General features: G+C 31.1%; 2 protein-coding genes across 6 annotated transcripts in view; one reads left to right on the top strand and one right to left on the bottom strand.

Annotated features, from left to right (window-relative positions):
- The window catches only part of COG5 (component of oligomeric golgi complex 5), a 371,971-nt gene that overhangs the window by 81,159 nt on the left and 274,706 nt on the right, over nt 1-16,106 (top strand). The window lies entirely within an intron of this gene.
- GPR22 (G protein-coupled receptor 22) lies at nt 5,943-11,581 on the bottom strand. 2 transcript variants are annotated; one of them, XM_023183083.2, is made up of 3 exons: nt 11,192-11,581; nt 9,329-10,267; nt 5,943-7,587 (listed from the first exon to the last, which is right to left on the bottom strand). In XM_023183083.2, the coding sequence occupies exon 3, from the start codon at nt 7,559-7,561 to the stop codon at nt 6,260-6,262; it is 1,302 nt and encodes a 433-aa protein (XP_023038851.1). In that variant the 5' UTR covers nt 7,562-7,587; nt 9,329-10,267; nt 11,192-11,581; the 3' UTR covers nt 5,943-6,259. The 2 variants fall into 2 exon arrangements, with proteins under 2 accessions (XP_023038851.1, XP_031791925.1); XM_031936065.1 differs by lacking the exons at nt 9,329-10,267; nt 11,192-11,581 and adding an exon at nt 9,228-9,302 and having other exon boundaries at nt 6,260-7,609.

The following is a 16,106-nucleotide window of genomic DNA, read 5'->3' as shown; positions in this document are numbered from 1 at the left end:
GTTGGAAAAAATTTAACAGCAAAAGAAAAGACAAAGTTTTTTAAGAAGTGAGAGTAAGACTTTTAAAGTACAGAGTATGTACATTTGATATTTTATATTTCAACCTATCCTAAGTCATTAGCAATGTTTTGGTTGAAATATATATCTTTGATTCTTCTTTACCCAATCAGTATGCAGTATACCCAATCAGTGTACTCAGTTTGTAGTATATGATATATGGGATTGTGTGTAATATTACTGGCTGATTGAAATATAAATATATTAATATATAATTATTACCTCACTACAGTCCCATATGTATTTCCCACTCCTGCAGCCTATGTTTAATATGACCAGTGCTGTCATTTGTTAGCATTAACATTTTAAAATTTTATATTACGTTTAAAACATTTAATTTTTCAAATCTCATGAGTATTATGTGTCCACAGCTGTCTGAGGGAAAAGCAGTTTCCCCATAACCTTGTCATCCTTACTAACCATTTTCTCTCTTCATCCTGAGAAATTGGTTGATGTGCTTTGGTAGTCTGCCTTTGCTTAATACCGCTCAGAAAAATATGACATATTGCTCTCACAGAAGCAGGGTGACGAAAATGACCTCAATCCCAGACAGACTCAGCTCACCTCCCTTATCTTACTTGATGCCTCAGGGTTTGATAGTGGCAGGGAGTTGGTATTGGTGTCAGTGACAGGAATGACAGCACATTTTACCACTTGCTGGTGCAAGTACAAAGCTGTCATATTTGAAAGCCATGGATACAGCTTATGGAGGCCTGTAGAAAATGTGTGAATAGAATGGGAGAGACACTTAGGATTATTTTCACATGTTTTAATATGAGCAAGGGAAGAAAGATTATTGTGATTACGTTTGCTTGGCTCTTTTTGTCCTGAAAAAATGAGTATTTCTTAAAAGGTGATGGCTTTTGTATTAGTGATAAGCCCACTTTTCCATTTGTTTCCACATTTCAATGCCGTTTTGTTCTAAAATCTATAAATTGTAATATTTAATATTTATTCTACTTGTTATGATGCAGTGTTTGTTGTTATATTTCTAGTATGTGCAGCCTGTCAATAGGAGTATCTTTTGCTTTTTCAAATGCTTTTTAGAAAAAAGTAAATCTTCAAATTAGTTTTCTTTTGTGAACTCTAACCTACAATTCTGTATTCTATTCGTATTTCTCTAAGAGCTTAGCATCTTTGAGTATTTTAGGTCTTTTTCCAGCCTCATCTGGGTTCTTTTATCTCCTTGCTTTCTCTTTTATGATATGATCTGAACTTTCAAAATTTCTGACATTTATTATTGGTCAACTCATTTTTAACTTTCTTAGAGTTCACTGCAGTCCCTGAGTCGGGGGCTTACATTCAAGAGTATATACAGGTGCTCATCTGAGATATAAAGAAAATATTTGCTAAAAGTTTACTTTAGTGTTCTTATTTCTCATCTTATTTGGTGAAAAGGATAAAAGAAATACATTATTTTATGGTTTTCCCATTGCTTCTTGCCTTCATTCTGAAATATAACCTTCTCAGTGGCCAAGTTACCTTTGGCAACTGAATATTTTAATTTTTAATTGAAACTGAAAGTGTAAATTTTCTAACATGATTTTCAAATACAGTTTGAAGCCGCTTAAATGGAATAGAAAAAGCTTTATTTGCCCTTTCATTACTATTATCCTTTAGAAATCTTGTTATTTAAAAAAAATTTAATTAAAAACTATTTGTATGTAGCCATTAACAAAGAATGAGGACAATACATATATAAGGAGTTGGATGGATGCCTGTGATTCAGGGAAAATAGCAAAGGATGACATTTGTGTGTTTTACTTCATATACACTGGTATTTTCTCACCATGTATTTTATAGTTAAAATAGTTAATAGAAAATATGTGTTTAATGAAAAAATGGAATAAACCAGTTGAAAAATATATAAGGTAGATAATTTAAAACATCAATTAGAAATTTTCATTCTGAATAGCTTCTAATAACTAGAACATTATTTAATGTTATTTTACTTCATTGAGTGTTCTGCCCTGCCAAATATTTTTTGTTTTTGCCTGTGTTATCAGTGTAATTTACACAAAGCATAATTAAATAGTTATTTGATTATTGCGGGTAATCTGTTTCTTCTGGTCTTCCTTATGGTCATCATTTTTAATTCTTCAATCTCTTATGCCAGCTTTCTTGCCTAGCTAGTTAGAAAATACTGATTTTTCTAAGTGATGGCCTTCACATTGCCTGTCACATCTGAACACTCCCTTGTCAAGCTAGTGCCATCACTTTTTGCCTGGCTTTTCACTAGCTATGAAGGTGATGGCAGCAGCTTCCTATTTTCCGTCTTACCTCATCAGTTCTATGTATTGCTGTTTTGTTTTTTTGAAGCTCATTTTTTCACCTTGTATTCCCCTGCTCAGATATCTCTTCTAGCATAAGATAGAAGGCTTTCTTCTTAAATTCAACATGATCCCTTTCTTAAGTCTATTAAGAACTGTATTCTTCTTTTTTACTATTTACCACATCTGCCTCTGTTTTTAGGTATTGCCATACTTTTTAATACCTTGATGCTAGATTATAAGCTCTTGAGGGTAATGACTCTATCATATAATTCAAACTATCTGCCAAAATGCCTCTTTTCTGTAAGATTTTAAATGCTAATTGAATCACAAAGCTAGTACTTAATTGTATAATCATGAAATGCAATAAAATTAAAAGTTTTATTGACTTTGGGAAGTAGCCTTGAAATACTATGTGGAATAAGCCCTACTAAGGTCCTGTTTTCTAATAATTTTATATTTTTTTAACCCTTAAGTCTAATTTCAGTTCAATGAGAAATCTAGTTTTTAATGCCCAAAGAACTGAGATTTTGCTACACATTCGTCCCTGCTTATCTTCAGGGATACATCCCAGGACCACCAGAGAATGCCTGAGACCATGGATAGTATTGAACCCTATATTTAGTATATCATGTACTATGTTTTTTTCCTATACATACATACCTATGATAAAGTTTAAATCATATGTTAGGCACAGTAGGATATTAACAACAAGTAATAATAAAGTAGTACAATTATACATAAATTTATAAGTAAGTTTAAATATAACAATTTAAAACTTATAAATTGTTTATTTCTGGAATTTTCCATTTAATATTTTTGGACCACAGAGTTGACCAAGCTAACTGACCATGGGTAACTGAAGCTGCAGCAGGTAAAACCACAGATAAGGGGAGACTACTGTTGTTTTAATTAAAAGATGAAAGAATAGAACATACACCTAAAAATTGACTTGGGTCAGATATGAATGGCATTTTAAAGATGTATAATTGTAAATAATTCTACCTTCACAATAAGTTTGAACATTTGTTCAGTAGTAGTTGGTAGAGTAATAACTCCCTTAAATTAACACACAAAACAAAGCAAATAAAATTTACCACATCTTGTTGAGCTCATCTTTGGTTGGTATTTAAAATACTATGTGGAATAAGCCCTACTAAGGGCTACTAAGGGCTTTTTATCCTTTGGAAGAACTGACCCAGTTAACTATGTAGAAATTGATATCTATGCCTATGATTTATAATATATGGATAGAAAAATGTAGTTTTAAGAAGGATCCTATATTGAGTTTATTGTTGCCTCTATTGCTTTTGCATTTTAAATTTTTCATTCTAACAGGAGGAATTAGCCTTAATGTTTTTTTGAGCAAAATTATTTGAAATAAAGTGAAAAATTCGCACATTGTAATGAAGACCAACATGAAGAAAGTAGAAATATTTTATCTTTTCATAGAACAGATGTTTAATACAAAAAGTTGTCTAAGCTTCTCATTCTCACATTTAAGCTGAGGTCAGTAGTTGGAAACATAGTTGTGACTTGTTTTTGAAGCTACATTTTTAACACATAAATATTATTTTGATTTACATGTTATATACTACTTAGCACATTAAAAAGCTATTAGAAGTTTTCTGATAGGTATGAATTTTCTTTGTCGTAAATCAGTTGATACACTTTTATATACCTGAAAGATCATTACAGATGGTCAGAAATGCTTGTTAAATGTCTGCCTCAGTGTCAAGTATAGAAATGATAGCAGTTTAAAGGGCAATGTTGTAATATTTACCATTTATTTCTTATTTAATTTCTTATTACAGAGGACAAGAAGGCATGAAAGCAGTTTAGACAAATATAATAGAAATCTCTGTTTTTATACCGAGTTCTTTGGCATAGTTATAAACCTGAAGAATAAAAATATTTAAAACACAAGGGAGTTTTTCTTAATATGAAGGGTCTAAAAAATAGTCTAATTTTTATTAAGATTATAAAACTAGATATTAAAATTTTAATTTATGCTTGAGAGTCCAATTACAAAATTCATTTTTAAAATTTTTAAATGAAGATATTAATGAGTTTGTTTTATTTCATGGGGTAAAAAATAAAATAAAAGAAGATTAGGAGCTAGTCAGTGCCAAATGTATTTACCAAATGAAAATTTTCTTAATCCTTTTGTGCCTGAAGTATTAATTTCTTTTTGGCGTTTCAAAAAATATCTCAGTTGCTTATGCTACATTTTGTTAAATTGAAGCATTTTTTTTTTTTTAATTCCAAAAAAAACAGTAGAAAATAAGGCAGAAGGAAACTGGGCTTTTGCCAAGATTTGACATTATGTTAACATTATTATCAGAAGTAAATTACTATTTAATTTGCCATGTAACCTTAGTGAGTTCAAGCTATTGCATGGTATTCGTTTCTCCCAGGATTAGGGTATTCAGTAAACTAGACTGGATAAATCTCATTTATTTGTATAAAAGTGATATATTATTGAATTTTTAGACATTTAATATTTTCTTTAAAGATAAATTGCTACTTGGTTTAGTGGGTACAGTTTCGGAAAATAGAATAAAAGTTCAGCTAACCAATTACAAAGCAGTAAGTATTTTCCTATTTGAAATAACTTATGGCAAATTTTCTGATAGTGATATTGGCACTTATTGATAGATTATTACATTATAACAACTGGAAAATGTTTGTTTGATATGAGATTCCCAATCCTTGTAATCCATAGTTAAGTTTAGTAATTTCATGATTTTCCCACATGAATTGAGGTTTGGAGAGAAAAATACCTAAAGTTAAATTAAGTGATGGTACAGTAGAAAAGTGACAAGACTTATTGTTACCTTAGTGATTTTCAGTGTGGAAATAAAACAACTACATTTTGAAATACTTGGGAACTATGGTTTGGTAGGAACATTGTATAAACTGTATTACTCTAAAGTTGTATGTATCTAAAATTAGAGGCTTTGTTAGACTTTTCTATAATGACTTAAAGTCTTTTTTTTTCATTCCTGGTATTCAGATTTGGGTAGTTAACTTTCTATTATACGAAAGGGCTGAGTTGAATAAAGTTAGGAAGTCAGTTTATTTTAATGTACTTTTTTTTTTTTTTTTTTTTTTTTTAAATCAGTATGCTATATTAATCCAGAGCGTTTGGCTTAGATTTAAGCAAAGTGAGGAGGGAAGAAAGAGGCTGGTGCTTTAGTATTCTTCCTTCCCTTTATTTTCATTTCATTTGTATGTTATAGGCATACTGTCCTTGAACTTAGAAAATCAATCTTTTTTTCATAGTAAACATGAATTTTAAAGTTTCTCTGTCTTGGTGTGGATATAGAGGTTTTTTTGGTTCATTAATTTTAAAATTTTGATAAATTCTATGATTTTTTACATTTAAAACAATAAAACTTCATACGTGCTTAATTATTTTTGATGCATCAAATATAGCAAATACACTATACCAGGAAACATAGCATAGTGGTATGGAAAATACTGGATTGTTTTGAGCCCATAATTTTGGTTTTTAGATTAAAATGCTACTCTAGTTGTAATCTAAATATATCTATCGTTTGTGGCTTAGAAACAATGCATTTTAACTTAAAAAAAAAAGCAAGGATACCTATGTCAGTTACATTTTAAAGTTATACACTGTTTTAAGGCTATGTATTTATTCTTTAGAAAATATGACTTACATGAATATTTTCTGTTGGACATAATATTGACAAAATATACACATGATAGTACTTTAACAAACTGCCATGCAACAAATACATTAAGTAATGAAGAAATTGAATATATATGACCTATCTAATTGACATTCACATTGAAAATTTACAACATAACCAGTACTTAAAATATTTTTTCTTATATTTGGCAGTAATATCAGTTTTTACAATTTAAAACTCATTTGAATGTGGATTTGGTGAAACTTAGACTTTTCTCTAGTCTGTGACAACCTGAGGTACTAAACATTTTTCTCTTATTTCACTATCTTCAAAGGTAATTTTTTTGTTTCTTTTAGGATCTATCCAAGAGTTGTGTATTACAGCATTATTAGGCAGGGGATCAGCTTCCACTATGGAAACAACTCGCTTTTTCATTTTACTTTTCAAGACCTTTTGAAATTTTTGTCTAGTGAATGCATATAATAGAGGGTGAAATATAGTTGTTCCATAAGCCATGACTAAAAAACACAATCTTAATTTTACTAAAAGGTCACTTGGGCCTAAACATAAAATAGTGGTATTTAAAACAGAAATTGGTGTCCAGCAGAGAAGAAATGTAGAAATAATCAATAAAGACATCCTGAAGACTCTCTTTTGTCTTTCTCGTCGTTCACGGTGTCGTTTCACAGCTCGCCGGAGGGCAATTATTACAGAAACTGAAGTTCTTACACCAAAGACTACATTTCTCCCACCACTGCTTTGTGACATGTCTGTAGCTTCATGTTGTGTGGTTAGAGAAATTGTCTTTTTCTTTCTTGCTTTCTTCTTCTGCCCTGTTGAAAATCTTGTGCCTATTCGAATATTAAGAGCCTGAAGTATTTTGGTGTATGTGATTAACATTACTACAACAGTGAAAAAGAATATTGGGATCTGTACTAACAAGTGATAATACATTCCCAGTTCCGTGTAGTATTCATTTGTACTGACACATAAAAGTGTCTTGTTTTCCCATGTATTTCCACTTTGAAGACTGAAAAAATTTACCTCAATAAAAGGAATCAGGAAAGAGAAAAAAGAAAAAATCCAAATGGATATCATTAGCATTACAGCTCTGCCCATTGTCAGAATTCGGTTTGCAGGTTTTACAGAAATGTCATATCTGTCCAAAGTGATAGCAAAAACGTTGATTGCTGTTGAGACACTTGCAAAAGATACACAAGCCTCATGGAAACAGCAGATGAGAGCAGTGTTACTCTCCAGTGAAAGCAGAAGGATAACTATAGTTAGAGGAATACATCCCACACAAATTATTACATCAAGTACATGAAGGTTCATCGTAATAATGTTACTGACAGAGTTGATTAAGTTGGATTTCATGCAGTAAAGTACCAATACGGTGAGGTTGCTGCCAAGTCCCAACACAATTTCTAACATAAGAAATCCGGTGAGAGACACTTGAAAGCTTAACGGATATGATAGTGGTTGGTACATATTGGTGTTGATGTCATCAATGTCATCTCGCACTGTAATGTTAGATTCAGACTGCATGTTGATTTCCAGAATGGGAGAAAAACACATTCTTTTGGAGCAGTTGGTTTTTTCCCCTAGAAAGTGAAATAGAATAAACTGTTTGATATTTGGCAATTTAAATGATGTATAACGTGTTCTTTTTAAGAAAAAAATCTTTTAATTGTGTACTTAGTTTAATTTTTAAGTTTGTAAACTATTAATAGAAATGTAGAATTAAGAAACATCAAGGTTGCATTGTTTTGATAGAAAATCGTGTTTTCCTTTTGAAGAAATAACTGTGGAAATTGTTCCTCTGTAGTGCAAAGTTACTTAATATACTAAAGGGTTTTTCTCATTTGAGTATTTCCAGCTTATTATTTGAGATAAACTGTATTTTTGTATGATAAAACTACCTAGCATACAAAATTAATTTCAGCCCAATGTCTTAAAATTTCATTTAAATGTTGTGAGTAGGTGGCAAATAAATGCTATTTTGATATGCTCTAGCATAATGAATGTAGGTGTAATTATTCCTGTGAGATTTCAAATGAACAGGACAAGTGTTCATTTAAAATGACAAATGGTACAGAGCACTAGTTTAAGATGCTTTATCCATGTTGATTGAATTCATATTCAGAAGTCAACAATGTGCTTGGGGATATTTGGAATTATTTCCCACAGAAATAGGCCAATGATAAATATTTTATATATCACAGTTACAATGCTCACTGAACTTTGCAATTGGCAAACTTAAAAATTGGAAGCAATGGGACATTATGCTAAAGTAAAAAGCTACAAAGCTTGGTAAAAGAGCATTAATCACGCCTATGAATGATTTATTTTGTGACCACACCCTTTGTATCTTGTGGAAACAAAATTGAAATTTAATATCACATTAAGAAGTAGCCATTTTTGAAGTAGTTTAAAGGAATATATCAGTTGACATTGTTTAAACTGAGTGTTTAATGCTAAACTGAGTGTTTAAAGTAAAAGATGAAATTTTAGGGAAAAGGAGTATGTGAAACCCGTTTTTTGAGGAAGCTTTTAAAGTTACACATTACCTGTGAAACCTTTTGTATATATCACCCATTGTCTAATTTTGAAGAAAAATTAAAAAAAAAAAACAAACTCTTTTGCTAATTCATGCAAATCTATATTTTAATATATAGGGGTTTAGAATAATTTGTAAAAAATAATGTCTAATGTTCTGGGCTAAAATGTCAATCAGTATATTCAGTTTAAAATATGAACTCATACAACCAACTATATTTCACATTTCAAATACAGCATTTCAACTGCAAAATCATATTCAAACAAATTATAAAAGCTAATAATTTTCAAATTTCATGTTAACTTTCACTTGATGTTATATTTGACAAGTTTTAGAATACAGTTTTATTTATGCGTGTTTTTGGGGAATAATACTGCAGAAACACAAATGGTAATATTATTTCTTCTGAGTTAGTATAATGTATTACTAGAGGCATATTTATTCCAGTAAGTTAAGGTCTTAGCTAACATTGAAATCCTATAAAAATGGAAAATTTTAAGTGTGCCAAATTTTCTGAACTGACAGGTTAAACATCAGGTCTTTGTCACATCAGTTAGATTTATAATTAAATAAAGCAGAAATGTCAAGTTAAATGATGATTAAGAAAAATACATTTTCTCTAGAGCAAGATTCTGTTCTTTTGTAAATGTTAAGCAGTGTGGTGGGGTGCATGCATCTTCTGACCTACCTGTTTGATGTTGCCTTATGGGCCTTTTGGTTCACTATGGCAGTTTTTGACAAATTGATACATGATATCATTGACAGATTTTGACATGAATTTTTACCTGACAACAGTGAAGTAGCTGTGTTTTATTTCATGTCTTGTAGGAATTCTTTCGTTTTCTCTCCAATACTTCAACTGCATGCATTATGAGATTTAATTGGCTGATGGATTTCTAAAGAACAGTACATAATATTTATATTTGTTTTGCTTTAAAAAGTCACAGCCAAGAGAAATTTCCTCAGATGATAGGAATTATATTTCCCTTTGATGGAGTACATGATAGTGTTTCTTTATTTTCCAGAATATGTGAAAACAAAAGAGGAAACATAAGATTTGTAGCTTCTAAAATATATTTAGACATCCTTTTGTTACCATTGTAAATCTGTTTTTATAGGAGTGCTCACTATTTTGAAATGATTTCTTGATCACATAACTTGCTTTATATTATAAATCCAGGCTGTGTCCTTTTGATAAAAACCATCTGCTATTTAATTTGGTTTGTTTTCATTAGAAGAGAATACATAATTGGTCATAAAAGTCAGATAGAAAAATCCATTAGTCATATCAATTGATATGAATATCTGAATATTTAGTGCAGAAAACACTTGCTAAATCTTCCTTTTGTGTGCTGGTAAAGTATTTTATTTTCTTTTTGGAAATTCATGTTTCATTATGTCTTCCAGAATCAGTAGCTTCCACAATTCTGGTATATTAAAGTATAAGCTTCCCCTTTTAAAATGCTCACCAATTCTTTTCAGGCTTTTACAGTTATATTGTTTTTCTTTTTGTGGTTATTTTATGTAGCGTCTTCTTAGGATACAGTTGATTTTTTATATTCCATCAGTAATGTAGACCTATTCTCTGGTTTTAACTCCTTAATGTCTTAAAGTCATGTTACAAGAACATCTTGCAGTTCGTAGTTCAGACAGCTAGGGAGATGCTCAGTCAATTGCATTCTTCATATTGTCAGTTGTAAATACTGAATTAGCTGCTATCGGCCCTTGTGAAAAGAAGAAAATTGGTTAAGAAATAGGGTTTTTAATAATTTACAATTAATTGAAAGTTAGTTTTGTTTAAAAATTATCCAGTATTTGTTATCAAAATAACCAAACTGTATTAGTAGAGCCACAGTATATGCTTAAAATTGTTTCTTTAAATAAAATATTCTTTTTTCCTAATAAAGATTGTATATATTATGTTATTTAACAATAGAGTTCACATTTCAAATACAATTGTGAGAGAAAACCTATATTTTTAAAAATTAATTTCTGCTCTCATTTTAGAAGCTAACCTGTATTTTCAGAGATGATGAACAATTAGTATAGATTAAACATACTGTTATTTCTTCTTTGTAATAAATTTAACAACATTTTTTGCTGTAAAAATATTGTAAGTTGCTTAATTATTAGCATATGATTTGAATTTTAACTCATTAAAACAGATTTCAGAAGATACTATAAATTTCCATTGATGAATTGTTCATGTGGTTGAAATATAAAAGGTAATAAAAATTGTAACTGCAAATTAATTTTCAATGAACATGCCCAATAATAAACTTAACATAAAATTAAGTAATAAGTAACAGCAAAATAGTAAATCTAGTTCTTTTAAGAAACATAAGCATTTTTGGAACACTGGAGAAAAACTGTACTGATTACATTAAGAATATTTAGTATATCTGAAGTGACTTAAAAGCTGTCTTCATAGTGAATTTACAAAGAATATTTGTATTTAACAATGCATCCTAAAAAATTACATTTAAAATGTAGCATGTCTTAAAAGAAATAGATCTTAAAATACATGTCTAGCAATAAGTAGAATTAAACAAACTCTTAAAATTTAGGCTAAAATTTTTCAAAGTAATTTTTACCCCACTATGCCGGTTCAAAAGCAACTGTATACTATAATAAGGAACACATCTTACCTCCGCTAAAGATTTGATACATTCTTGATGTAGTTGAAGCATTTCCAGTTTGGATTGATTCATTTTGTTCACTTGTTAGTAGAGGACTGGGGGAAGAGGGTCATAAACATCTCTTCGAAAATGACCTTAATGAAAATATGTGTCTGTAGTGTGCCATTGTTTCAGCAGTACTGCTAATGTATGGAACATGTAGTGCTGCTTAGAGGCTGCTGCAGTCTCTCACTCTTCCTACTGTGGAATCAATAAGCATCTGAAAATACATAATGAAAGTAATTTAACATACTGAAGGCTTCTTGTCTCCAGAGACAACATTTAGATTCAGTCTTTCTAAAAAGGAACGGCACTGCTTTTCAGAAGAAAGCCTGTTCTGGGCAGCTTTTGCAGAATGACAGCCTACCTTGTCGCTTCTCTCCACTGCAGAGAGATGCAGTGCATTCACTAATTTTGATTGGTCAGTTGTATTGGGCTTAAACTGTGCTTCATATGTATAGCAGGGATTTCCCCCGCTCCCCACTGTTTTATATAAGGACACTTTTTTAAAAAGGCTAAATTTGTGAGTGGTTGTATGTTGTTCTTAAATAGAATATGTGTAAATTAGTATTTTAAAAATGTGTATTCTATTCTGGTTTGTTGGTCACTTATGCCAAACATTAAAAAAAATGCAGGGAGGTGGGAGAATAGGAAAGATTTACATAGTAAAAAGTATATATTCTTTTTAAAGCCTTGATAATTGCATTTGAGAATATTTTAGTCACATATATGTTTTTGGTTGAGATTCTTTGTTCTACAAATAGAAACCCACTGCGTCTTTACTGTGAACCACATTGAATTTCAACTAGTTTGTTTGTATTCAAGTCATTTTCTCTGGGTATTCCAAATTGTTGTGAGCATCTCAAGGTGTTAAACATTGTCATGACTTCACTTCCGTATTCATTCATTTGGGTATTCATTCATTTCATTCATTCATTCATTCATTCATTTATTCATTCATTCAAAATAATCAGATTGACCTAAGGTGATAATACCCTAAAATATTTTTTAAACATTTCATTGTAGTAGCTTAGTCTCAGGGTATAAAACTTTAATCAGTAATTATTGTATTACTTTTGGAGGTTACTGCTTGGTCTTCACCTTTGATAACCCTTTTATTTGGTAGGTGCATACTGATCATTTGCTATAATGTTTTATTTCAGTTGGCTTGTTCTATTTTTGACCTGGGCACATTTCTTAGTAGATTGCTATTTCTTAAATATTATATGTAACTACATGCTAATGTTGTTAGTAAAATATTATTTTAAAGGATAAAGTAATTTAGTTACATGTCTTTGTAAGTTATAAAGGCAAATCATTATAAGGTAGCTACATTTTCAAAATGAAAATAATGGTACAAGTACTGAATATTTAAAATTAAATATTTAAATATTAAAATTTAGATTAAATTTAATATTAAAAATAAAATTAAAATATTTAAAATTAAATTTCTATTAATTTTAGTTACCTATAAATAAGTTTCTGTTTTTAATAGTGAGGATAAATTTCTTTTAGATTTGAGTAGATAAAACAGCTGGACTCTGTTGACAAAATAGAAGACATTACATGTGGCTAAACTGTTAGAATGTTAATTATCACCTATTTCCATTATTTTAGGAATATTTAGTGACCTTCATTTTTCAAAACGTATACTGTTTTTTATTTGCAATTGGAACTATTTTCTTATTATTTTGAAAAGCAATATGCATTTTTATAATCTTCCGCTGGTAGTGTTGAAGCTTTATAGGGGAATAGCTGACCAATATGAGTTGTGAGTTGCATTTCTATAGAAGTTGAGAGTAATGTGGGGAAAATTTTGTTGTGAATTTCTAAAATCTTCTGTACAGCTTTGGGTGGCAAGGCTTTGGTAATACTAAAAACGAAAATGGTGTGCTGCTATTCGTGCATTTTGGAAGTTGGGGAAAAGTATCAAAGTATCTTGCTAGAATGCCAGCCATTAATAAAGATAACTTACACACACACAAACACACACACACACACACACCACACCACACACGTTCATTTAAGCTTAAAACTAAGACTAGAGAAACCATGGCATCAGTGGCAATATGTGATGGGGATGAGGAGATTATTAACACAGCGGAGTGCTTTTCTGCCAGAGTTCAAGTAGTTGCTTATGTTTATCATCAGAATAATCCGCATGAAGTAGAAGAAACCAAGGTACAGAGAAATTTACTGACTTGAAAGGGTCTAGGTAAGTTAGCAGCAGAGTCAATGTTAAAACTGCAAACCATACTCTACTAGGCGGTTGGCCTTCTCTCTTTGGAAAATTATGAAGGTCTTGGGACTTAGAATTGGATAATCTAAATTTAGTTGCTATTTATTACCTGTATAACTTTTGGCAAGTCAAACTTCCTTTGGGTCAACTTTGATTCTTTTTGTTGAAGTGTATTTTTGTGCTTTGTTTAACTATTTGTGAGACAGTGTTTTCAAGTTATATTCAGATTATTTCTAAAAAACAAAATCTGGGGTTTCTGAGCCATAATGGTAGCTCAAGCATGGACAGTGCTCTTTATTTAGTGTACGAGTAACTTATCTCCAAGGATAAATAAGATAATACAAACTTTTTAAAAACTGTGTACAATGCTTAGTATAATTTTATTTCCTTTATAAAAACCACAAATTGGTGATTATAAGGTATGCTGAAATCTTAACAAGATAATTCCAACTTCCCCTGTTTTTAACAAATATGCAAATATCTCAACCACTGACTGAGAATCAGATTATATTATTTTCATGAAAAGAATTAATAACAGGCTGGGTACAGTGGCTCACGCCTATAATCCTAGCATTTTGGGAGACTGAGGCAGGTGGATCACTTGCGATCAGGAGTTCGAGACCAATCTGGCCAACATGGTGAAACCCTGTCTCTTCAAAAAATACAGAAATTAGGCGTGATGGCACAAGCTTCTAGTCCAGCTCCTCCGGAGGTTGAGGCATGAGAATCGCTTGAACCTGGGTGGCAGAGATTGCAGTGGGCTGAGATTGCACCGCTACCCTCCAGCCTGTGTAACACGGTGAGAGTAGATCTCAAAAAAAAAAATTATATCAGATTATCAATTTATGAAGATCCTTGTTTCCATAGTAACATTCAAAATTGTGCATTTAATATATTTTGTGCAATGAATATAACCTCTGTATACTAACCTAGGAGAACGGTTTGACTTCCTAATGATAGCTAAGCACTAGATATGATTCTAACCCCAAAATACAGCTTAATTAAAATCCTTTTTTAAAAGTCGTGCTTTTCTTTTTCGTTATAAATATTTTAATTGCATATCTATTTTAATTCCTAAAAAATTCATCCTATGGGGAGTCTCTGATATTTAATTTTGTGTATTTGTCTTCTTAAATTTGGACAACTGTGACTATGACAGAGTAATTTATTGTATATTTATGTTGTACCATTGATATCAAATCATTCTTACCCAGCTTGTGACTAGTTCTGATGGCACAGTTTTGAAGATGAAGATTCTCTGAGTTTGTAAATAACAACTCAGCTTTGTGAAATATTGGAATTCACCATAACTGAAAGTACTTTGAAACAATCGTAAGGTATCTATGTACAAACAATTTTAAATTGCTGAAAATCAGTTTTAAGCTGTATTGCGACAAGGGTCCTTTTTCAATGGATACTTAGCGTAGTAAACCTTGAACTCTCTCTGATACTGGAGCCCATAGAAAAAAGGATTATTTTGCTTTAACGCCAATTCAGAAATTTCATTTGGCTTCTCACTTTACATTTCTTTCACAGCAAATATTTTATCAGAAATGTAGGAATGGACCATCTGCTGAACTTCCATCAAGTGGGGAGTAGCCGAAGTCGTAGAGAATCAACAACATTGGTGATTCATTTTCTATATGAGAATAATTGAAAACTGATTATATTTGATAAAGCACATGCATCAGAATTGCATACACTTAACAGATAGAAAATCCACAAGCCATTCTTTCCCATCCTTCCCTATTTCACCTAAATTGGGCATTTACATTTTTTTTCATTTTTATTTTTCACACTGTGTTTGTAAGTCATTTGCCAGTATCACTTACATTATAAAAATAAATGGCATTTCTTGCCATTTTTCCATCCATACCTACACTTTGGATCCTGTGACTTTACTACAGTTTATCCTCCCTCTGTTGTACAACTGTTGGCATGTCTACTTTGGGGCTTTGTCCAAATTATTACCTTCATGTCCAGTTTTCTGGTTTACTGTTTTGACTGCTTACTATCCTTCTTTGCCTTCCTAAATATTATGGATTTTATTGATGTTTTTCTCTTATATTTTTATCGAAGAACTACACAAATAGCCATCCATGTTTGTGCCCCATCACTCCACTGTTTTCTCTTTTCTGTTGCTTCCCTTTTTTCTTTGCATAATTCTCTTCCTCTGAGTTATGCAGAATCAAATTAATTTTGTGTCGTGTCCTGAGGCCAAGTCCATTGATCAGCTAGATTACATATTTAATAAAGCTATGTCAAGTCCCCTCTTTTGTGCTGTTATGACTCTTAGGCTCTGCTAGGGAACACAGCTGACTGTCTACAATCTAGTGCTTGATACTAGTTAGTTATTGATACTAGTTAGATACATAACATTTTTGTAAAAAGACTGCCATTCTTTATATATAGAGCCTGAGAATGGCAGAGTTTTACTGTAGGCTATATTTCTACTATAGACTCAATAACATCCAGTATACTACTTGAGTCATCCATTTGGGAAAATGAATGCATTTGAAGAGTTTAATTAATAATTCCTAAAGACTGTAATCACTGGTGTCTTTCTGCCAGGTATATTCAGCAGTGTATCTTCAGTTACTGCTACCTTCTGATCTCTGTTTAGGGGTGCAATATCTATAAAAAATC

Source organism: Piliocolobus tephrosceles, chromosome 8, assembly GCF_002776525.5.
Source record: "Piliocolobus tephrosceles isolate RC106 chromosome 8, ASM277652v3, whole genome shotgun sequence".
NCBI classification, from domain to species: Eukaryota; Metazoa; Chordata; class Mammalia; order Primates; family Cercopithecidae; genus Piliocolobus; species Piliocolobus tephrosceles.
The sequence above is the reverse complement of the archived record's forward strand: the minus strand, read 5'-3'. Positions and strand labels throughout refer to the sequence as shown.

Coding starts and splice junctions, on each gene's coding strand:
- GPR22 (XM_023183083.2), bottom strand. CDS start 7,561: ATGTGTTTTTCTCCCATTCTGGAAATCAACATGCAGTCTGAATCTAAC.